General features: G+C 42.7%; 2 protein-coding genes across 5 annotated transcripts; one reads left to right on the top strand and one right to left on the bottom strand.

Moving 5' to 3' along the window:
• Positions 1-5: 5 nt before the first annotated feature.
• On the bottom strand, positions 6-14,682 carry CYB5RL (cytochrome b5 reductase like). 4 transcript variants are annotated; one of them, XM_084637192.1, is made up of 7 exons: positions 14,614-14,682; positions 11,349-11,528; positions 9,924-10,072; positions 8,837-8,924; positions 5,586-5,690; positions 2,984-3,187; positions 6-1,237 (listed from the first exon to the last, which is right to left on the bottom strand). In XM_084637192.1, exons 2-7 carry the CDS (start codon positions 11,523-11,525, stop codon positions 1,034-1,036), a joined length of 927 nt encoding a protein of 308 aa, XP_084493318.1. In that variant the 5' UTR covers positions 11,526-11,528; positions 14,614-14,682; the 3' UTR covers positions 6-1,033. The 4 variants fall into 4 exon arrangements, with proteins under 4 accessions (XP_084493318.1, XP_084493317.1, XP_084493320.1 ...); XM_084637191.1 differs by having other exon boundaries at positions 14,579-14,650; XM_084637194.1 differs by having other exon boundaries at positions 2,984-3,067; positions 14,579-14,650.
• Positions 14,683-14,772: 90 nt separating this feature from the next.
• On the top strand, positions 14,773-22,824 carry MRPL37 (mitochondrial ribosomal protein L37). Its single transcript, XM_084637190.1, has 7 exons — positions 14,773-15,273; positions 17,200-17,383; positions 17,869-17,984; positions 18,534-18,719; positions 19,003-19,160; positions 21,768-21,971; positions 22,587-22,824. The coding sequence occupies exons 1-7, from the start codon at positions 14,886-14,888 to the stop codon at positions 22,689-22,691; spliced, it is 1,341 nt and encodes a 446-aa protein (XP_084493316.1). The 5' UTR covers positions 14,773-14,885; the 3' UTR covers positions 22,692-22,824.
• Positions 22,825-23,680: the final 856 nt, after the last annotated feature.

The following is a 23,680-nucleotide window of genomic DNA, read 5'->3' as shown; positions in this document are numbered from 1 at the left end:
AAATAGATTTTTAGGATACATTTTTATTCTCCATGTGAAGTGTTGTACACAAATGATAAAGGATTTTACATTTTTTGGGTATACAGTGCAAACCCATACCAGTGCATCAATACATCATGAGGCAAGGCTCCATAAATGCACAGTGACCAGAAGTACTAGAGTATGTCTAACTGCATTGTAAACCTGGGTCTCCGGGACCCAGGCTCGTGGACTCAGTGTTTCCAAGCCCGTGTTTGAGCATCCACACTGCTTTGTAAACCTGGGTTTACAATTGCTGGATCCAGGTCTCATAGCTGTGTTAACGCATCCATACTATTACACTACACAGACCTTCGGTTTGACCTATGTTCACACTGCAAAATGAGAGGGCTTGGACTTGAGTCACAACAGGAGTCAGGCTCTGACCCACCGCCCTAGGAAGGTCCTAGGACCTGTGTCCTGATTGCTTGCTGACTTGAATCTGACTGATTTGGAATGGGCTCAGGTTCAAACCTGCATCAAAGCCTGGTCTTTTGTGCAGTGTAGACATACACTTAATGTCCCTTATGGCAATAACCTCTGGATTAAGAGTTCCCAATAGTGCACAGTGACATGATAGACCCAAATGGCTTTCAGGGTGTTAGTGCCATGACAATGATGCACAGATCGGAGCAGAGTTACTTACCTTCTACTTTTTAATTACAAAATGAAAGTGATGACACAAAAAAATGAGGTAAAAGTAATGTTAAATGTCTCTTTCATGAAACTCTGAGTTACTGCTTCCACTATCATTCTTCTCTTTCCTGGCTGTGCCAAGTTATTGTAGCAAGTATGGTTTGTCAGCTAGCCTGTAGGGATTTCTAAAATAATATATTAAGAATTATATTAAAGACACTGTATAAAATATTTTATACAAAAACATATGAAAATATATGCACGAGAAACCCAAACTGGTCAAAGGACAAGTTCAAATTGATGTTTGCATAGGAAACAGCAAACAGGTGCATGCTTGGTCTGCACTTCTTTTCAGAGGAAGCAGGTCTGGAACACACTGCTAAAATACAAAATAGGAATCCTCTTTGAGTCCTATGGCTTTCAAACATCTAGTCATATCTTCATTAAATGCTACTGAGCCACAAATCAGCACAAATGGCTTTCTTCTACAGGAATTTATCATTTTCTTAATCAAGTTCTCAGTTATACGGCCAGTGTGTGTGTTTTCTTGATAGCTCCAAGGAAGTTTTTCCAGGGAAGATTCCTGGAAAAGCAAAAAGTTTACACTGTATCAAGTTATTTTAGAAAAAAAGGATGATTAATACTTTAAAGAGTTAATGCTTAGACCAAACATCCGACCTCCCTTGACAGTGTTTCATCTGAAAGTTTACCCTTCAGGAATGCATCAAGGTGGTTTCTTCCAGGTCAATAATTGATGTAAATGAACCACTGCCACAGCTGTGCTTTTCCAGGACAATGCAAATCACAAAGCCCAGGATGAATCAAGTGTGAGCTGGGAACAAAGCATTCTCTGTCAAGGGGATCTGGCTGTGGAACAATCTTTCAGAGGAGATCAGGCAAATCCAGAATCTGACCATTTTTAGGAAATGTTGCAAAACATTCCTCTTTGAGTCAGCCTTCCCATCAGAAGTGACACTCACAATATGAAAACCTCCCTCTATTCCCAACCCCCTAGCCCCCCTCTGCAAAAATAAAACCCTACCCCAAGCAGAGTTTTGACCCTGAAAAGGGAGAAATGCCAGATATTCCATGAAGTCCACTAGGGCCTTTGCTATTGTTATTGATTTTATGTGAAAGGTGCTCACATACTACCATGATGGGCAACCATATAAAACTGATTGATAAGTAGACAGATAGAATTATGAAAAGGAAGCTGAACAACTTGGTGTTTAGAACAAACCTCTTATGAGAGGAAATCACAATGAGACAAGATAAGAGAAAAAAAAGTATGGACTGCCATGTATTGATTAGTGTCAAACAGGCACCACTGTCCTGTACAGGATGGAATTTCAAGACCTCCTCAACGTTTGTGACCATCTTATTCTTTGGTGGCTGCCCTGCAAAAAGGTTTTTAGGAGCAGAAGGTCATAAGTTCTACTCCCCATTGCCCAAACTGGCTAAATGTGGGACCCAAAGTTCCACAATGAGGGACACAAAAAATTATACATGCAGGAAACTTAAAATGCTGTGTGATTCACACTGTTAGCATAAACAACTTTCTACAATCTGAATGCAATGAATCTTTATTTCTGATGTTAATAATTTTCAACAATAAAAGTGAGGGAACACCAGATTTGTGTGGAATGTACATAAATTTGAGACTAAATGAGCTGCGCCCCTAAAAATGAAGGCTACTTTAGAGGTAGGCTCTTGTCCATGAATTTGGTATAGTTAGCAACTTTAAGTATGTGGCCCCAACATTTTTACACATAAACGTGACATTGGCTTCATCAGAGGACTCCAGCGTGAGATGAGTTGATGAATAGCTGGGTGGATACATGCTGTAAGGTGAGACACCAAGCTAGCAGTGAACATTTGTGATGACTGAAACTAGCTAATGAATGTGAGCAGCGAATGAAAGGAGCTAACAAATCAATGCATGGGTGCTGAAAAAAGAAGATCCTGTGGGTGCAGTTTGTTTATTGTGAGTTTCACAGGGAGCTGAGAGTTTTATAAATACAATTTTTCAGATGCAGCAATGATCAATTTGGAGGGGGAAAATATTCCATGGTGGACACAGGGCAATGGGAGCTTCCTAACAGAACCTTTGTGAAGACAGGTCAACTAATGAGTGATACAGTTGAAAGTCTGCTAGTTAGTATGAACAGGATTTAAGAACATGTTATCGGACAGATGCTACTGGATCAACACATGGCCTTGTCCACTGGTAAGCAATCAACTTAGATAACACTGAGGCAAAAGCAGAGAAGGCAGAGAGTTGTTCACCACAGAGAACCCAGGGATGAGTGTATATATATCAGAATGTTACCTGGCTAAGGACGTAACATGTTCTGACGTTCCAGTATCGAGACTGATCTTGGAGAAGAGGTTTCAAGTAAATATTTTCAAAAGTCTGGAAGCAACCAACCAGGGTTATAAAGGTTTCATCATCTTCATTTTCTGTTATGTACTGGAGGATGGGGAGCATTGGTGCTATGCCAGTACCAGAGGCAAGCATAAGAAGTTCTCCATACTAGAAATTAAGTGGAGGATTTTGATTGGATTATAGTAATTGGAAATGGAAAAACCTATTAGATTACTCCATTCCTCTGAAAGGGTGCGATAGCAGGCCTATAATATCAGATATGTTCTCTCATGGGGGACTGTGTCAGGTACATTTACGCACAAAATTTAGTTTTTTCAAAGGCAAGATTTTACAAAACCCAAGCTCAACAGAAACATTTTCAGGATTTAAAAAAAAAATCAAATGAAAACGATTTTTTCTTGGATATGAACATACCCCTGAGTTTTAACCTTGATTTCAGCTAAAACATGTTGAGCCTCAGTTCAGCTGCACCCCTTGCCAATACCCCTTATCAGCAGTGGTTTATATTTCCATTGTAGACATGCCCTGAGATAAAGATGAAAGCACTCAGATCACATGTTGTAGATTGTGGTTTGGACCGCTGCAGGAAGGAACTCTTTCCTTCTCTGTACAACTGTTTGGTGCATTATGGAAGTTCTCTACCTTCCTCAGCAGCAGTGGACATTCCAAACAAATAATAGTAATACTTACCACTTTTTATCCACAGAGCTCAAAGCACATACAAAAGATGGGTGAGCATTATAATCCCCAATTTATAGATTAGGAAGTTCAGGCATGAGGAGGGCTTGATTTTCAGAAGAGCTGAAGGACCTCAGCTACTTGCCCGAGTTCGCACAGCATGTCACGAGAACCCTGGTCTCCGGATTCCCAGTCTGGTGGCCTGCCCCCTTTAGCCATGGCTAGGAACTGGATATCGGACTGGATGAACTACCAGGTCAGATCTGATAATGGCAAATCCTACGAATCCATACAAAATCAGATGAAGTGCTCACAGCCAAATGAATCACTCTCATTCAAGAGCTGGATTGAGGACATCTGAGCTGTATCCCAACAGAAAAGTTAGTGGCCTGTGGAAATCAAAGCCCAAAGCTCCATTAGACTGAGAATAGATTTGCAAACTAAAGGGCCCACTCCAACTCCTATTGACTTCAGTGGAAATTGGATCCGATCTTTTATGAACAAATCTATCCTAAGTGCTATGAAACTTTCAGCTTCCTTTTATACAGGCCACTGATTTATACAGTATACTAATTCTTTGGAACTGCTATCAGTGGGAGCCAGGGGTGCTTAGCACCGCTCAAACCAGGTCCTATAGATGCCTAGGGTACCAGTAAGGCTGGTTCCCCGTGGTACAGTTTGCAAAACCTATTCTAATTTATGAATTGGTAAATTAGCTGAGCAGGCTAGAAGCAGGGTACAGAGATAGTGTTTTGGGACTATTTTGCGATATATTTTGACTGTCCAGTTTATTGTGAATGACCTATTTAAATTGCTGAGCTATATCCACTTTTAAAGTAAGATAAGTTTTGTTGTATTTTGGTAACAAATAGCTCTGAATGCAAAAATAAAAGGGAATTTTATTTTCAGGTGTTAGCAGAACTCATAAAATATTTTCCATCTATTATCATTATTCATAAATAATACAAATAATAACAAACAGTTTGAGCTTCTATGGTGACTTTCACCCAAGGGTCAGAATGTGTTTTATGAGCTGTATTTACAGGGATGATTCACCCTCTGTTAGGATGCAGTCACCTCTGGCAATCCAGCATAAACTTGATCCACGAGTTCTGAAGGAGAAGTGAAGAATAACTTTCCCAACTGAAACAGCAGGGGGGATTTCAGGAGGCAGAATCTAATTGCTCTACCTGGAATTTGGCCAGATCCCTGGGGTTTTCACACTCCTACGTTGCAAGTGCCATGGGATCTCTAACAACCAGAGCCACAATTCTACATCTCATCAAAAAGGTGGGGATTAAGTAACAGTCCCTATGTTTGTGGGAAATCTCTCCAAAATTTGATATAGTCATTTTTGCTGGGGGTTTGGCATCCATACATGGGATCACTATTTGCAGCATCATGGACATAAAACTGCACACCTCACTGAAGTCTGCATAATCTGATGATACGTCATGGGCCGCATAAATATATCAAATGCTTGAGATCTGGCCCTGGGACCAGGAGTTTGACACCTCTGCTCTGGTCAAACTTGGTCTTGAAACATCAATGTAGTTCAAAGTGATGCAAAACAAATTTGCACTAATTTTTGGTGATAACTCTGACCAGGTTTCTTCGTTTCAACACTAATAAAAAGGATGGTCAGCAACCCTTGCTAGTGTTTTATAATCTCCCTCCTCCTTACATATTTTGCATTCTAACAAGATTCATTTACTCCAATCAACTTCAAATGCTGTAGCACTGTACAGTAAATGTGTAAATCCTTCAAATAATCAAAATAGTAATCTAATTGACAATCTCCCTTTGGTACATTACACAAAGTGAGCTGCCATGTGCTGAGCCATTCTGTATTTTTTATATAACTAACCTGATTAGGGCTATATGGGAAGCCTCCAAATGGCCCTCGCCAAAAGACTGTGTCTCCTTCAATCCAGGATTTTACATATTGTGACATTAGCCCAGCCTCATAGCACTATTTAAAAAAATCACACAAAAGGAAAGAATAATTATACTTTGCTGGAAAGTTTCCCAGCTTAAAGTTAATTACAAAATTATCTCTGTTTAAACAAAAGGGGGGGAAACATTTCAGGGGTTTAAAAAATGACTGTTCTATTTGCAAAATAATATAAACTTGTAACAGTAGCAAAGTCATTTAACTGAAATGATACTGGATTAAATCCAGCTTGAATATAATGTAAACACAATACACACTTATGAAGCCTACGCTTTCTGAAGCTACGAAAGCCTATCAGAACTCTCATTTACAAAGCACACAAAGAAGAACTCCTCACAGTCAAAAGCACAGCAAGCTTTCCTGTGTTCTCCAGAGCTCAGAACACAGCCACGTAACATGGTTATTAAATGACTGGGAGCTGGAAGTGCATTCTGGGTATTGATATTCAAATGAACACCACATATTGTATACTTTGTTTCAGATCTCCCAGATGCTACAATGGCACAGCAAGTAACTACTGAACCAGAGTCAGGTTTCCCATCTGAAATGTTAAAATGGGTATTTTTAGTACAGATCATCTGAATGTGAAAGGATGCTCTGAGATTTTACAAAAATATTGACATGGACCTCACTAAAAAAGGCATTCACAAAAACTGCTCTTTTTCCTAACGGGTACAAAACCACTGTGAAAACACTGTTATTTTGTTACTGACAGGAGTCAGAGCTTGCCTGCAATAGAGGAGGACACAAAGGGAAACGCTAAAACCATGGGATCATCCAGTTAGTCCTGTTACTATCCCTAGTGGCATCCATGCTGTAAGATACTATCAGAGACATTTTACATTCAATGGGGCTTGCATCTTGGGTAGTCATTTAACACCTATGCACAGTGGGTGGAAAATGTTATCAGATTAGAACGGTTTGTATGGTAAGCATCTTACACTCACCTGCCACAAGCATAAATGGCAACACAAGGTATAAGGCAGTAGCAAATTAGCATTTACTTCCTGTTCCCTACAGCACTGGGGGAAAAGCATTTGGAACTGAAACACTCTCCACACCCAAATATCCCCTCTCAATCTAAATGAGAAATGTCTGAACTGGTTTATAATTAATTTTTGTAAACAAAAAGAAAAAATATCTCCTGGGGTGAAAACTTCTACACTCAGTTTTACACCAAAAGAAACTGTAACATTATAAAACTACTTACAGAAGGGTGTAAAAGTATGGCTTGGCACTTAAGGACTAGAGGCCTAGGGCTAGCCAACTCTGATTACTGAAGGAACTGCTCCAGCCCACCTGTGCTGTGGGCCCTGAGAAAGACAGCTGATTCCCCTATAAGGGGCAGCAGGAAGCTGTGGTAGAGAGTGAGGAAAGGTTCTTGCAGGGAACATGAGAACTCAGAGCCAGGAGGATGAACTCCAGCCAAGTAAAGCACGGGAGTGATTGTTAAATTAGGACCCAGCTCTGGAAAAGAGGAATGGGGACTTTCTACTGAAGGGGAGAGAGATATTGAATGGGGGTTGGGGCCTGGAGGGCAATGTGTTTCTGAGGACTGAATAAATTGGATCCCAGAAGGGGACTGTTTTAAGTACTGTGGACTGTGCAGTTCTTAAGGGGCCCCGAAGAAGGGGAAACAGAGTAACCCTAGGCCACAAGGGGAGTGCTCAGAAGGTGGCTGACCCTGTTACAGAGGGTTATGCATGGTAAATAGCAACTCCCTCACTCTAAACTGTAATATCATAAACGTGATAGTGTAACAATAAGAAACAGAGGGGTTTGAACTGTACTTGGATTGCACAGTAATAATAATATAGTACTTCCCAAAATTGCCTGAATAGTGTGAAATATACTACAACCTACACAGCAAGTTATAAAAATGGGTACTTTCTGAGGAGGTGTTGCAGGTCTTTTATTACTGCCAGAGAATCACTATAGTTCCCTTTGGGATGAAAGGTTTTATATAAAGGAAAGGTATTATTACAATCATTACTATTATTATTGAAACGCAAAACCTGTGTAATAAGCACGTATACATGAAATTTCACAGTCAACCTATAAATGTATCCTATTAATGCACCTCAAATGTAGCACTTTTCCCCGATTGCCACAATAGTGAAATAACCCACCCATAAATGTCTTTTATCAAAGCTACACACATTTCTAAAGGACTACGTTCTATCATACAAATGAATAATAAATCCTCAAAAGTATAAACTCCTGGGAGACAGGCAGAGGTTGTACTCTAATCTGCCTGGAAGCTGTAGCTCTCAGAATTTTACACGTGGAGTAAAATTCATCCTCCCCCCCCAGAAATTAGCAGAGATATGTAAATTTGACGAGAAAGATGGAACTGATTTTGATTTCCTTCACAAAATAATTATTTTCGCTGACTCTGGTCCTACAGTCTTATTCAGGCAAAACTTCCACCTAAGTCGAGGGGTGAAATCCCAGCCCTGTTTAAGTCAATTGGAACTTTGCCATTAGCTTCAATAGAGCCAGGATTTCACTCCAAACAGGTCTCAGTATCAGTTTCTAAATGTGAAGACCACAAAACAGATGCTTTATGGTTCTACACATTTTGCAGGAAAATTTCAGTTTCCCTGAAAAGTGTCCTTAAAGCAAACAACCCCTCAAGAAGCCTAATTGCTGAAGGTTCATCTTGTGATAAAGGCATTGACCAGGGATGTAGGAGAGCTGGGTTCATTTCCTGCTGTATCACAAACTTTCAAAATCCTCCATTGGCATTGACGCTGCACTCACATGACAGACTTTAGGGGTGAAACAGGACCAGAGGGGCATCATTCCCCCAGGGATTGAATGGACAGGATTTAGAACTAAGCCCTGATCCTATTCCCACCATAGTCAATTGCAAAACTCTGGCCTTGATTTTGTAAGGATCACTTAATAGGGAATATGTTGTAAATCATTTATTTACAAAAAGAAAAGGAGTACTTGTGGCACCTTAGAGACTAACCAATTTATTAGAGCATAAGCTTTCGTGAGCTACAGCTCACTTCCTCAGATGCATATCGTGGATTTATTTACAAGACACCTTTTCTCTTTCAGTTTTGTGTACGTGAAATGACCACTCTTATCAGCAAAGCACAATTGCCAACAGAGTCCCAAATTGTTTACAATCTTATCTAATATAGACTACTTACTTTTATTAAAACTTCAAAGTATCCTTCAGCGTTTACAGGGCTAACTGGAGTATAAGCTCTCTGAACCTCCAAACCATTCACCATCCCTCTGAGAAGAAAAAAAGATGGTACAGGAAACCATTACTGGAATCACTGATTTATATTCTTTGGAGCAATGAGCAAAGGCTATTGTCTGAAACAAACAGCAGTCTTTCCTCCCCATGGGTCATCCTTTGCTGAGACAGATGTTCCCTCAATTAGCTACACATCCAGGGACTGAAATAACCTCAGATTTCTCTGCAGACCCTTTATGACACTCCCTAGTATTCCTCCAATTCTCTAGGCAATGGCACCACCTATGTCGCACATGCAGCTTCCCCAGACAAATCCGGCAAAGGAGAGTAACAGACATTTTGTGTGGAGCAGATGAATGTGCAGTATCGTGAGGAATGCTATATTGGTAAATTTGGATTGTATGCTGTTTGGGCTAGGGGCTGTTTTTCACTGTTTGTACAGCATCCAGTAAATATATAATAACTGATACATATCAATGGTGCCTACAGTCTGACCTTCTTCTGTATCTGACAGTGGTCACCATGAGAAACTAGTACAGATGACAGCTCCTCCCATGTGGCCCCTTTTTGGCAAATACTATGCCAGGGGAGCAAATGTTTTTCCTGACCTCAGCTGGCAATCAGCCACAAAGCACACAGACTTTGGATACAATATTGCACTGTGCTTAGCCACCCCAAGTTACAGGGCCTAACACTGAACTCCTGATTTAGTAGTTTGTCTTCATGCTGCTACATGGATATAAATCATCTGCTGAAACGACTACTTTTTCTCTTTTTCCTTCTGTTAATTGCTCTCCTTAGCCACCCTTAGTTCTCTTTCCCCACCACCAACACAAAGCTAATGTTGGGTAAAAATGAAGCTATGGAGTGGCTTTCACCATAAAATTAACAAACTTAAACTCATGAGTTCTTTCAACTGTATCATTACAGAAGCACAGAAATGCTGATTTACTTGGTATGAAATCTTTGTATATTGACAAACTGCATGTTAAGTCATGTAACGTAGCCTGTTTAATTAGAGACAGGGACAGTACCTTAACACAATATGTTGTCCTAAACTCAATCCCAGGCTGCTATTTCCTGGCAGCTGAAATGTATACTGGCAGGTGTCCTCTGTTAGCTGTTCCACAGAGCTTATCTTGAATGCAGTAAATGTATCTGGATTTAATTCTGAATTACTACTCTGCAAGAACAACAATAAGCATTACTGGGGTGGACAGCATCCTTTATTGCACTTTTATTTTTAAAAAACCTTGTGTGTGAATTTAGAGCTGGTGAAACTTAGGACCCCAGAAAAATGTGCCTTGAAAACTCGAGGGAAAAGCACAGATTTAAGGGTCTCTCTGCTGGTTTGTTTTTTGCAGTGTTGTTTTCAAAATCTAAGATGTCATTTTAAAAAAAAGTTAGATTTCCGATCCTACGACCAGGAAGAAAACCTTCTAAACATGACTCAGTGCAATGCTGTCTTTCTGACTGTGCAGAGAGAGTTCAGTAGAAACGGCTCTAAGAGAGCTTAAAATCCTAATGGGGACTTAGCGCTGAACTCCAGTGATGACCATTTTAAAAACCAACACCGTTAATTATTTCACTGCTGATTATGTTAGTAGAAACCTCCAGCTTTACCAGCATGGTTGGATATATCTGAAAGGGCATTTGACAGGAATAAAACTATGTTTTGAAGAGTCAAATAATTGAATGCTATGTCAAATATTAATTTTTTATCCTCAATATATGAACTTGAAAATGAAGTAAAATAAAAGTTGTCCAAGGTGAACAGTGAATGCTATCATGGTAGAAGAGATGCCAACACTCTGCCTTTTTCCCTAAAAACTTATTGCCTCATGCTGTGGAATCATCACCTATTCTATTCTACACAGGGCACATCACTGTAATATCTGAACACTTTCACTAGTGCATTAAAAATGTGCGTAACACCTGTCATGCATTGTTTGTTCTCTCATCCTCTCCCCAAAGGAAGACGTATGTGCAGGAAGGTGTCTTGGTTTGGTAGGATTTTAGAGGACTTTACATGTTGCTATGTATTTATGTTAGCGACAGCAAGATCAAAGAAATGCGCCTTGCGCTTGGAGTGGAAGATGGTGAAGTTTATGATGGCCCTTAATTTTCTGGGTGAGTTCATTCCACAGTCTCAGACTGGCCCCAAAGAAAGTTCTCCTGCACAAACAAGCTTTATCCTTATTGTATCACCTTCATGTGATGTGAGCTTGCTGCAGTGGTACCAGAAACTGTACTTTAATGAGGTACATAATGAAATCCAGAGAGTTTCGGAACTTTCATTACAGCAGATATTGTGGGGGAAGTCTACATTCTTCTAGTAAAAGACCATTATAGATCACCCCACCCTCAGCTATCAAACAGCTATCAAACGCTTACAAACACAAATGTGATAAAAGTACTGACTGACTGGATGCTATGAAAAAGGCCTTTAAAGTCCCTACCTCCTCCTTCTGTTTGCTCAGGAGGCTTCTGTCTTTCTTTGCTTTGGCTTCTTCCCACTGGGCTAGCTCCTTCTGATACACATCATAGACACACGGTTTGCAGCCACTGCCACAGCACTGAGATGGCAAGGGTTCAGTAGGCATAAGAGAGAGCCAGTCATCCTCACTTTCACTCATTACCTACAAAACACAACCCAAGCATCATTCACAGGGCTACTTGTTTTAAGGAAGAGGCACACATGAATCTGGTGCTAGCTATCTGCTGCTTTAGAGACATCCATCTCAATATGTTGAAGATTTAATTCAGAAGGCATCCAAACTTTATCTAGCTGAAGACACATCAGCTAACTTGATACAAGCAACGCTCCATCTTCATTTAGTGGCTGCAATCCTCTACTTTAACACAGAATTGTTATACTGCATATGACCAATGCCCTACAAAGTCTAGTATCCTGTCAGTGACTGTGGCCAATACCAGACGATACAGAGGAAGGTGTAAGAAACCCCTTATCAGTTTGGTGACCGGTTTATGCCCAGCAGAATAATTGTCTGTATTGTGTACACATTAGACAGAAAAAAGAATTTAACTGTGGATGTTCTCAGTATTCATATAAATTGCTATATTTTTTAAATCCTAGACTCAGCTTCAGTAACCAAAGAGGAGCATTGTGACCTAAAATTTATTATCTCTGTGGGCCTACATTAAAGATAAATACAGGGTGTGCTCTGGTCCCATCTTTATCTTGCATCTTTCTCTAAATCCCCTCCTTTATTTTCTTTATTAAAGTGCTGTATTCAACATGAAAAGTAACATTCTAAAATGTGGCCTGCAGCTGCCCCAGCTTTTAATAGAGAGGTCCAACCTCTGGGAGGCTGGAAGATAAGCGATGCTGGAGAAATATAGGTGGTGGTTAGAGAGAGGAACTTGACAGGGAGCAATGGTTAGTGAAATCAGTCGAGTGAAGGGCCATTTTGGTGAGCAAGAGAGTTGCTACAGGGTTAGAGATCGAATAAGTAGGTGAGGGCAAGGACTGGTAGAATTATCTTTAACTCCCCATCCAAATATCCTTATATTAGACAGTCCTAGATCATGTCCTATCAACAGAAGTCCCAAAACTGACCTCTGTGGAACATCATAACTTTTTAATGTACTGCTAAACTTGGTATTATTCTCAGTGCTTTGGCATATACTGTTAAAGAGTGTTTGATAAGAGCTAGATATTATTAAAGGCTCTATCATTCAAACATGAGGAAAATTATAAAACCACAAGTGGCAGCATTGAAGAATACTTAACACCTATAACCATTTTCATGGTGCTTTATGAGCATTAAAACTTATCTTCACACTTGTGACAAACATATTATTATTCTCATTTTACTGATGGAGAAATGGAACACTAAGGCCAGTATTTTGAAAAGCGGCCACTGATTTTAGCAGTCTAGCTGGAGGGAGCAACACGCTGAGCATCCATCACCCCTAGCAAAGTCAATAGGAGTCATGGGTGCTCAGCATGAGCAGGTACTATGCCCCTATCTTTCTGATGGAAAAGAGCCTAAGACATTAGGGAAGGCAGGTCTCTGCTTTGGTGAGTTTCCAATCTGGACTGAGAGTAGGCAAAAGGGGCCTGTACAACACAGGAGCAGTGTTTGGGGAGGGCGTTCAATATGCCCCTCAGCTCTGTGATTCAGGTATGGCTGTAGTATGATAAATCCATCTTCTCCCTGCAGTCCAGCCCAGCCATGCAACTCCATCATGCTACCAGGCAAAGGCGAGACTGGGAGCCTGCTGCTCTCTGTAGCTATGGGAGGTGGCAGCTAATCATCCCAGTTGGTGGGACCCAGAGTCAGGGCAGATTGCAGGGCAGCTCTCTTGAAGCCCCAGCTCCCGGAGTCACAGGATTATGGGAGAAACTCTGCATTCATGGATGGACAGTTCCAGCCTGTGCCATGGCAGAGACAGGCTTGAAAATGGGCCCCTCAGCTAGGGTTGACAGGTGTCCAGTTTTTGACCAGAACACACGCGGCTTCGGTCAGCACTGCTGACCGAGCCGTTAAAAGTCTGGTGAGCAGCACAGTGTGGCTAATGTAGTCTCCCTGCCTGACCTGGCTTCGTACAGCTCCCGGAAGTGGCCGGCATGTCTGGCTCCTAGGCACAGGGGCGGCCACTGGCCCCTGCCCCGAGAGCTGGCTCCGCAGTTCCCACTGGCTGAGAGCTGCGGCCCACAGGAGCTGTGGGGGCAGTGCCTGCAGGAGCAGGCAGTGCGCAAAGCCCCCTAGCCCCTCTGTCCAGGAGCTGGACATGCCGGCCACTTCTGGGAGCCACCCGAGGTAAGAGCTGCATGGCCATGGCCCACACCCCAAACCGCTCCCACACCCCAACCCCAGGTCAGAACCCCTTCCTGCATCCAAACTCCCTAATAAGGTCCACAACCCCCACTCCCTACCCCAGGCTTGAGCCCCATCCCACACCCACACTCAAACACCCTCCCAGAGCCCGCACCCTGCACCCCAACTCCCAGCCCTGAGTTGCCTCCTGAACCCCAAACTCCTCATTCCCAGCCCAACCCCAGAGCCCACCCCCTCAGCTAGAGCCTGCACCCCCACCTTCTGCCCCCTCCTATACCAGCCCACACCCCCTGCCCCACTCATAGCCCCCTCCCACACTCTGAACCCCTCGGCCCCAGCCCAGAGCCCCCTCCTGCACCCCAAACCCCCCATCCCTGGCCCCAGCCGGAGCCCTCACGCCCCCACCTCACCCCAACCCCCAGCCCAGAGCCCCCTGCACCCCAAATCCCCAGCCCCACCCCAGAGCCTGCATCCCCAGCCGAAGCCCCCTGCCCGGTGAAGGGGAGCGCGGGTGGGCGAGCGACGGGGGACGGGGCGAGCGACGGGGGACGGGGCGAGCGGGGCAGGGGTGTGCGGGTTCGTGGGATTAGAAAGTTGTCAACCCTGCTGACTCCGCAGCTGGCGGGGCAGGGCCCGGCCCCGCTCCGGTCAGGACTCTCTATAGCCCAGGTGGGGTGGGCACCCCAGGGCGCGGGGCGCCTCTGCCCAGCCCCCCACGCACCAGGTCCCCCCAGAGGCTGCGGCAGCGGCCGCTGGCGCCCACGGGCCGTGGCTGGCGGAGGACGCTGGGGGCCCCCGGAGGCCAGGGGCCCGGCTGGGCCGGACGCGGGGGTAGCTCGGGGACCGACCGGGATCCCGCCCGCCGCTCAGGCCCGGCTCCTCACCCTGCCCCTGAGCCATCCTCCGGCTCGCGACCTACCAACGGCCGCGTGCCCTAGGCCACGCCCCCGCCATTCGACGCCCCCCAGAGCCCGACTGGCGCCGCGCCCCCTTTCGCCGGGAGGGCGGGAACAGACAGGGCTCACGCAGGCGTCATTGGCCGGCGGAGCCGCCAGTCGCCGGGATAGCGAGCGAGCGCGCTGCGTACCCGGTGTGCCCCGCGCTAGGGAAAATGGCGGCCCCCAGTCGGTGACTCTTCCGGGTGGCTGGGCCGAGGAGGGCCAGGGCCGGAGTCCCTGACGGGAGCCGAGCATGGCGGGGTTGTGGTGGCCTGTGAGGCCGGCGGCCGGGGCGCTGCGGGCGTGGGGCCCGCGTGGGCCGCACCGCGGCAAGACTGTGCAGGCCCCGGACAGGCCGCTGCCCCGCACGCCTTGGACCACCCGCGGGCCGCCCCCGGGGGCCCCGCTGCCCCGCAGCTGGCAGGACAAGCGGCCGGTGCAGGAGCAGATCCCCGGGCTGGAGCAGGTCACCTACGCGGGCAAGCAGCACTTCGTGCCCTGGCTGGCCCGGCCCCGCCACCCGCGCTGGGAGCGGGGCTGGCACGACCCCCGGCACTCCCCGGGGCCGCGCTACGAGGCGATGCCCCTCTACAAGGAGCGCGTCTGCTACGTGTGCCACCAGCGAACCAAGATGCTGGAAGGTAGCGGGCGCGGGGGAGAGGTGGAGGGTGGGTGGGTGAGCCAGGCCTCCGGGGGCTGGGAGCGGGCAGCAGCGCCCAGCCCTGCCTGGGCAGGCAGCAGGGTGGGGGTGAGGTGAAACACCAGCCTCGGGAGAGCCAGGGTCAGTTCCCTGAGCTGGCACTGCTGTCCTGGGTCACTTTGGGCAAGTTACTGCAGCTCTGTGCCTCACTGCCGCTGCCGTAGCTGGGGATAACAGCCGCTGCCGTAGCTGGGGATAACAGCCGCTGCCCTGCCCGCCCCCATCGCGCTATTGTAAATACATGAGGTTGTGAGGTGCTCAGATGCTACAAGTGATGGGGTCATATACATACCTTAGATTGGGAGGAGGGGTGTAGAGGAGCCTGCCTGAGAGAGCAGGAGTAGCAGTCAAGGGACAATTACAATAATATGCAACAACTAGCTGCCAGACCTAGCCTATAATTAGGACCCTACCAAATTCAGGACAATGAAAAACACATCACACACTGTGAAATCTGGGGTTCTGTGTGCTTTTACCCTATACGAATTTCAGAGAGAAGACCATCATTACTCAAATAGGAGGTTCTGACCCAAAAGGGAGTTGCAGGGAGATCACAAGTGTGGGGGTTTTTTTGGGGGGGGAATCACTGTATTGCCACCCTTACTTCTGTGCTGAGCGGCTGGAGAGTGGTGGCTGTTGGCCAGGTGCTCAGCTCTGAAGGCAGCACCACACCAGCAGCAGCTCCCAGGTAAGGGTGGGAATACCATACTATGCCATCCTTATTGCTGCTGGCAGCCGGTCTGCCTTTAGAGCTGGGCTCTCAGCAAACAACTTCTGCTCTTCAAGCTCTGAAGGCAGCACTGTCACCAGCAGTGCAGAAGTAAGGGTAGCAGTACCACAACACTTCCTCCAGTAACTTTGCAACCCACCTCCCCTCCATAACTCCTTTTTGGGTTACTACCCCTACAGTTGTAACATTGAAATTTCAGATTTAAATAGCTGAAATCATGACATTTATAATTTAAAAACTCCTATGACCATGAAGTTGACCAAAATGGACCGTGAATTTGGTAGGGCCCTACCTATAACTCAGGTGGAGGCTGCTTGTTGACCTAAAACAGCTCATATCAAGAAGGCATTTTGCATTGGCTGGAGTGGCTGTAACCTGACTTGTGGTGGGGTGTGGGCTCTGCTGCGTTCTTCCCCCCCGCCGCTCACTTGTATACAAGAATAGTGGTGCGCATAGTAGTCTAGCACCGACTTTCTCAGGAGTGTGGACCAACAAAAATACTGGATTAGTCTGTAAGGGCTGCAGGTTAGGAACTATGTCCCCTTAAGGTACAGGGCTGTGTACAGTGGGGCTCTGACTTTTGTTGGGGCCCCAGCTACTATGATAATTTAAACAGAAAGCTAAAACTTTGGCAAGGGGTACAGGCTCTCTTTCTCTTTGGTATACCAGCACTTAATTTCAGATGAACTATGCATGCAGCAGAATGCAAGATCCCATTTATGTTTAACATTAAGTATAATATGCAAAGAAATGTTTTTACCCCATTCTCTGCTGTGCTATACGTAGTCCCTCATATCTTGTTTCCTTGTAATTCATAAGCCAATATATACTAGAATTAAAAAATGAGTAGGGAAAAACACTTATAAACTAACCTCTTTCAATAAATATTGCATGGTGTAACTTATGGTGCTAATGAGGCATGCATACTTTTTTCGATGTTGTACATAAATGAAAGTGGTCAGACTACATAAAATTAATGTTCCTGATAACTTGGTCATGCTGAGAAGTATTCTATATTAGTGGTAGCATAAGTGCTTAAGATTCAATAAGTAAAAGACCATTTTTATATTAACCCATTTATGGCATAGGTAACACTGCTGAATATCTTCAATAAATATATTTTGATTTGACTCCAAGGAGTAAGGCAAGCACTCTGGCTAACAAAGACCAAGCTAATGGAAGGCTTACCTCCAAAAGTACTTAGTATTATTGATGAACCAGCCAACCAACTAGAGAATCAGGATGAGCGAGTACAAAATGCAGTTTCTCATGCACGTGTCTGGAATACCACTGAACTTATTCCCAAGAGAGAGAGTTATTGGTAAGTCCTCAAAAGTTAAAGAAATCTTTACTTATACTGCAGCCTTTTCAGGGCAGCTCTGCTTCAAACAGCCCGTTAAAAGTATCAGGTTTTTTTAAAACTATATTACCAGCAGAACATTATATTTACTGTTTAATGTTACTGAGGTGAATTTAGTTTGTATCTGGTTGCCAGCACTCACTTGTTTACAATTGTACTTGTGAGTATATTCAAAACTTGTTTTCATCTTATGTCAAAGTGTGTAACAGTCTGTGGGTTTGTACAAACTTAGTTCTATTTTGGATCACATCCTAGCTAATACAGATGTCAATTGTTTTAATAATTGAAAGTAAACATTATCATTGCCAACTTGGAACATGATTGGTATGTCAGATGGATTGAAGTATTAAACAAATCTGCATTAACCATTTGGAAACGTTACATATTTCATAACTTTCAAAGTCATTTTTGTATCCTATCCTACTAATCCTTGTCTCATTCTAAAGCCCTGTACTCTTGGAAGACTTGTTACATTTGTGTAGGACAATGGCTAGCAAGTATCCTTCCCTCGCTAAAAGAATGTTGGCTAGAGACTACAAAGTGGCGGCTACATGGGAGAGAGGTTAGTAACTTCTTTCTTTTTTTTTTTTTTTTTTGTAGAAAACACTTCTCTCTTTCTCTTTACTTGTAATCCTGATAGAATCCTAAAGAACTGATCATTTGTTTACTACAGTATGTGCATGAAATCTGTACAATCTTTCAAGCCACACTTACATGGGATCAGTAGCTAGTGAACTAAATAAATAGAAGTGTTATTTTTGTATTCTGTGTAAAATGTTGTCTCCAGTTGGGCTGCTACTTAACAATCGTGGGCGGGAGGAGGAGGGAAAAGAGAGGTGCCTTGCAAAATAAATCAGTATTTTTGCAGTAATACTATTGTGACACTTCATGGTTGACTCTGCAGGGGTCAGCCTATGGCTTCATTTTTCCATAGAGTATTAAACATTAGCAAATGAAACCTAGGGCATCTTTTCCTTAGAATACATATTACAGTAAAACTATAGCAATAGAAGAATAAATCTAATAGTGTGGTAGATTTATTCTAAATTAAGTATGAATGTTTAGTGAGTCTTTGTTTAATGTGTGCATGCAATATAATCTCTTTTTACAGAATCATCTATTCTTCAGGTTCGTGGCATGAATGGAATACTTTTGAATGCCATTAATCCATTATTGCCAATAGCCTCCAAGGATGAGATTCTGGCTACTGAAAACCACATTCTAGAGACCTTCCATCCCATCTCTCCTACAATTGATCTTCAGGAAGTTAATGTATATGAAGAACGAAATTATACAGGTAAAAGTTACGTAGCACTTAAACATTAGCTTGAATATTTATGTACTAGTGGACAGCACTAAAATCTTTAACTTCCCTTAAATGTTTCATGTGCTGAGGTTAGATGGTGTACAGTTGAGAATGGATTAGCCAATTGGCTAGTGCTGCTATAGGGTATCTTACATGTTCTTCACAGCAGTAAGTCTAACCTGTGTTAATACAAATTTAATAATTACTGAAGAGAGTAAAAGACTAACTTTGTATTAAACTGTTTTTTTGTATCTCATGGTTACCTATAACCCAGGTTTTAGAGAGGGTTATCCCTACCCTCATCCTCACACTCTGTACTTTGTGGAATCAGCCAACGTTCGTCCAGTCCGATTTAGACCAGAACAACTCCGGGCTAAAATGCTCATGTTTGCTTTTGGCAATGCACTGGCAAAGGCCAAGATTCTGTATGGGGTACGTATTAAAATGACTGTCATACCTTACTACTTCTATAGTAGAAGTCATTGTTCATGGAGGCTGTTGTAATGGTATTATCTAAAGGTGCAGTACAACCGGGGTGGTTGGAGATGAATAAATTGCAAGCCAGCAGCAAAGAGAGTTTTGCTTTCAAGTGTACAAAATTGGAGCTCACAGACTTGAAGGTAGATTGTTGAAATACTTACTTACTACCTGCACTTTATCTTAACTGTGGAGAGAGGAGGTATCTGTTGCTGAGTTTTAATTCAGACAAATATAGCACAGAGTTTGTGGTTCAAGCTTTCCTATGCCATCCCATCCTTGTGCCACAATCCTGACCTAGAAGAATGAACACTAGGTGGGAGTGGGTAGTTCAGTCCTTAGCATTGTAGCTGAAAGTTCCAAGAAGGATGCCAACCACAGTGGACTTTTTGTGATGTGGACACCTCTCCCTTTGAAACGGGAGTGAGAATCAGAGGCCACTCGATGGCAATGACTTAGTCACTGTTGACCTGGATTGAATTTGAACTGATGACCTAGAGGTGAGAGCCTGTGAATTCTATTAAGTCTGACATTGCAATATTTTGAAATCTGCATTGATATCTAGTGATTTTGTAGGCCAGGGATTTATAGGTAACCTTTATAGACATGTTTTGATTAAGATGTTTGCCAATTCAGAGTAACACCTTATTATACCAATAGCAATTATTTTAATGTGTTAATGAAGGTTAAGAGTAGACTGGCAATGGGTAGAAATCAGTGAAGCAACTGTCTTGTGTGTAACTGAAATGAAAAACTAGAACAGCCATGTAGTTCAGTTTACATCTATATTCCATTGCCATTTGAATGATATTTAATTAAAATTAGGGCTGTCAAGCGATTAAAAAAATTAATCGTGATTGAATGCATGATTAAAAAAATTCATTGCAATTAATCACACTATTAAACAATAGAATACCATTTATTTAAATATTTTTAGGTGTTTTCTACATTTTCAAATATTGATTTCAGTTACAACAGAATACAAAGTGTACAGTGCTCACTTTATATTTCTGATTGCTTTTTAAAGTGCAAATATTTGTAAATGAAATACTATATTTCAATTCACCTAATACAAGTACGATAGTGCAATCTCTCTTTACCGTGAAAGTTGAACTTACAAATGTAGAATTATGTACAAAAAAAACTGCATTCAAAAATATTAAAACTTTAGAGCCTACAAGTCCACACTGTCCTGATTTCTTGTTCAGCCAATTGCTCAGACAAACAAGTTTGTTTACATTTGCAGGAGATAATGCTTCCTGCTTCTTGTTCACAATGTCACCTGAAAGTGAGAACAGGTGTTCTCATGGCACTGTTGTAGCCAGCGTTTCAAGATCTTTAGATGCCAGATCCGCTAAAGATTCATATGTCCCATATGGCTTTAACCACCATTCCAGAGGACATGCGTCCATGCTGATGATGTGTTCTGCTTGATAACAATCCAAAGCAGTGCGGATCGACGCATGTTCATTTTCATCATCTGAGTCAGATGCCACCAGCAGAGGGCTGATTTTCTTTTTTGGTGGTTCGGGGTCTGTAGTTTCCGCATCAGAGTGTTGCTCTTTTAAGACTTCTGAAAGCATGCTCCACACCTCATCCCTCTCAGATTTTGGAAGGCACTTCAGATTCTTAAACCATGGGTCGAGTGCTGTAGCTAGCTTTAGAAATCTCACATTGGTACCTTCTTTACGTTTTGTCAAATCTGCAGCAAAAGCGTTCTTAAAATGAACATGTGCTGAGTCATCATCCAAGACTGCTATGACACGAAACCTATGGCAGAATGCAGGTAAAATAGAGCTGGAGACAAACAATTCTCCCTCAAGGAGTTGAGTCACAAATTTAACCCATTATTTGTTTAACAAGCATCATCAGCATGGAAGCATGTCGTCTAGAATGGTGGCCGAAGTATGAAAGGGCATACGAATGTTTAGCATATCTGGCACGTAAATACTTTGCAATGCTGGCTACAAAGGTCCCATAAATAAGAAGTGGGGGCAGCATTATCTCCTGTAAATGTAAGCAAACTTGTTTGTTTTAGTGATTGTCTGAATGAGAAGTAGGACTGAATGGATTTGTATGCTCTAAAGTTTTGCATTGTTTTTGAGTGCAGTTATGTAACAAATCTACCTTTAAATTGCACTTTCATGATAGAGATTGCACTGCAGTACTTGTATGAAGTGAATTGAAAAATACTATTTTTACAGTGCAAATACTTGTAATCAAAAATATAAAGTGAGCAGTGTACACTTTGTATTCTGTGTTGTAATGGGAATCAATATATTTGAAAATGTAGAAAAGCATCCAAAATATTTAATAAATTTCAATTGGTATTCTATTGTTTAACAATGAAACTGCAATTAATCGCAATTAATCTTTTTGTTAATTGTGTGAATTAACAGCCCTAATTTAAATGCAAAATCTATATTCAAAACCTGTTTGAATAGAGTAACTTTCTGGGCAAGATAACACATTTGTTAAAGTCCTGGCTTTAAACCAAATGATTGCTGATTCTGCATCTTCTCATCCAGTGTCTGTTGTAACTCTTCCTCCACCTCCACCCAGGATGATCCCAAAGTTTTAGAACACCCGGTAGTAGTACAAAGCATTGGTACAGAGGGTCGTATTTTCCAGTTCATGGTGTTCCAGTTAAATACAACAGACTTGGCTTCTAGCGCTGGTGTTAAAAACCTTGTTTGGATTGATTCTGATCAGTATATGTATGACTACATCCGGTATCTTCCAGGAATCAGGAAGAGAGTTGTCAAGGTAAGTTAACAAGCTTGAGAGAACTAGTTTACTCACCAGAATTATATAGTGGAAATCCTGCCCCTTTACATATATTTTGAGCCTTGGGCGCTTGTACAGATGGTATTGATATAGATAGGACAATAGGCTGTTTAGTTCTGATAAAACTTTGGTACACTGAATTAATAGAGAATAACTATCAGTCTGTTTGTTTTGTTTGTTTATATATATCCATCTATGTATTCAGCTGCATTGCAATTTATATTAAACTTGCTAAAATGGAGACCTCTTACATAGATGTACAATTTCATTGTGCTTATTGAAAAGTTATTCTCCAGTGAAGTAACTAAGGAAATGTATGTTTGCATGCAACAGTCAGCTTCAATATAAAGTAAATGGAGAGAATATTACTATCAGCTCCCCTTAGACTAGGAAGACTCTTCAATCTCATTAGGTAAATTCCCCACCCATCAGTGTAATGCCAATGGAAATACACTCAAACCCACTTGCCTGTCAAAGAAGGCTTGTTTCAGATAGACTGCCATATTTCAAGTTGTTTTCGAGTAAAATAAAAGACTATTACTTGGCTAAGTATCAGTTCACTACAAACTGAATATCCAAGTCTCTTCTCCACAGTTTCCTCCTGGAATATATGGCTATCGACCTGACACATTCAAGAAGTTTCTGGCACTGTATTTGCATGGAGCTGTGCAAGATTCTACTCATACCAAAATCCTTTAAGTTAATTTCTGCTATTTTTTCATCAGAAGATCATACAGCTAAGCAAATGTGATAGTATACTGCTCTTAAATGAAGTAATCTAAGGGTTTAAAACCTAACAATTTTTGAAAATAAAGACTTTTTTTTAAAGTAAGTATGTGCTGTTGAATATAAACTTCCATTGCAGTGGCTTAACTGTACCATTATACACACATGCATTAAGTTAATGAACCCAGCCATAGTTAGTACTTTCCCAACTTTCCACCATCACCAAGAGGGAATATACAAACTGCCATTTATTTCTGTTTGTAGGAGCAAATTCTGGATGTAGCAGCTGGGAGAGCAGAAATCCACACAGAGCAGAACCTGAGCACAGAATGTGTTGAGTGGGTACCTGACTCCAAAGCAAACAGCACAATAGTTCCAAGTTGCATTATGTAGAAAACCCACCTTACAAAGCTTTATGCATAAAGTCTTGGGGGACAGTGGGCCTTCACAATCACCACACTTCGGTTTTACTTCTAGTATGTTTTTGGATAACTTGGTGCCCAGCTCCTTATTAGTGATTTACTTTAGATTATCGTATTACCATCAAAATGGCATTTCTCTGGAGGCAGAGAACTGAAATTCTTCAGGGCACAATTACTGGTAGAGTCCTGTTAGCCTGCAAAGTTGTCAAAACAGTTTGTTTCCATAGTTACTAGTTAGGGGTGGGGAAAGGATGGAGCCCCTAGCTCTGAGCTCGGGTGGGTAGCCAGAGTCTCTCTCTGCTAGAGCTGCAATGACCACACTGCTTTTTAGCATGCTAGCTCAAGTCTGTCTGCCGGGGCTCGGAAGCTCACTCCCAGGTGTAGTGTAAACATACCCTGTGGTGCTACAATAGTAAGTGGCCTCAGAACCACAATTCAAAAAAGGTATTAATTAAGTGGAGAGGGGTCAGAAGAACCACAAAAATGACTTATTAACAAGATCAGAAAACATGCCTTAAATGATAGACTCAAGGAACTCAA

Source organism: Lepidochelys olivacea (assembly GCF_965140295.1).
Source record: "Lepidochelys olivacea isolate rLepOli2 genome assembly, chromosome: 8".
In the NCBI taxonomy this organism is placed as follows: Eukaryota; Metazoa; Chordata; order Testudines; family Cheloniidae; genus Lepidochelys; species Lepidochelys olivacea.
The sequence above is the reverse complement of the archived record's forward strand: the minus strand, read 5'-3'. Positions and strand labels throughout refer to the sequence as shown.

Bases quoted from the DNA above. Each gene is read 5' to 3' on its own strand.
- CYB5RL (XM_084637192.1), bottom strand. From the start codon at position 11,525: ATGAGTGAAAGTGAGGATGACTGGCTCTCTCTTATGCCTACTGAACCC. The intron at 10,073-11,348 runs GTAGGGACTTTA...TTGTTCTTGCAG, and splicing joins TGAGCAAACAGAAGGAGGAG to AGTAGTAATTCAGAATTAAA. The intron at 5,691-8,836 runs GTAAGTAGTCTA...TTTTTTAAATAG, and splicing joins ACTTTGAAGTTTTAATAAAA to TGCTATGAGGCTGGGCTAAT.
- MRPL37 (XM_084637190.1), top strand. From the start codon at position 14,886: ATGGCGGGGTTGTGGTGGCCTGTGAGGCCGGCGGCCGGGGCGCTGCGG. The intron at 18,720-19,002 runs GTAAAAGTTACG...CCTATAACCCAG, and splicing joins TGAAGAACGAAATTATACAG to GTTTTAGAGAGGGTTATCCC. The intron at 19,161-21,767 runs GTACGTATTAAA...ACCTCCACCCAG, and splicing joins AGGCCAAGATTCTGTATGGG to GATGATCCCAAAGTTTTAGA.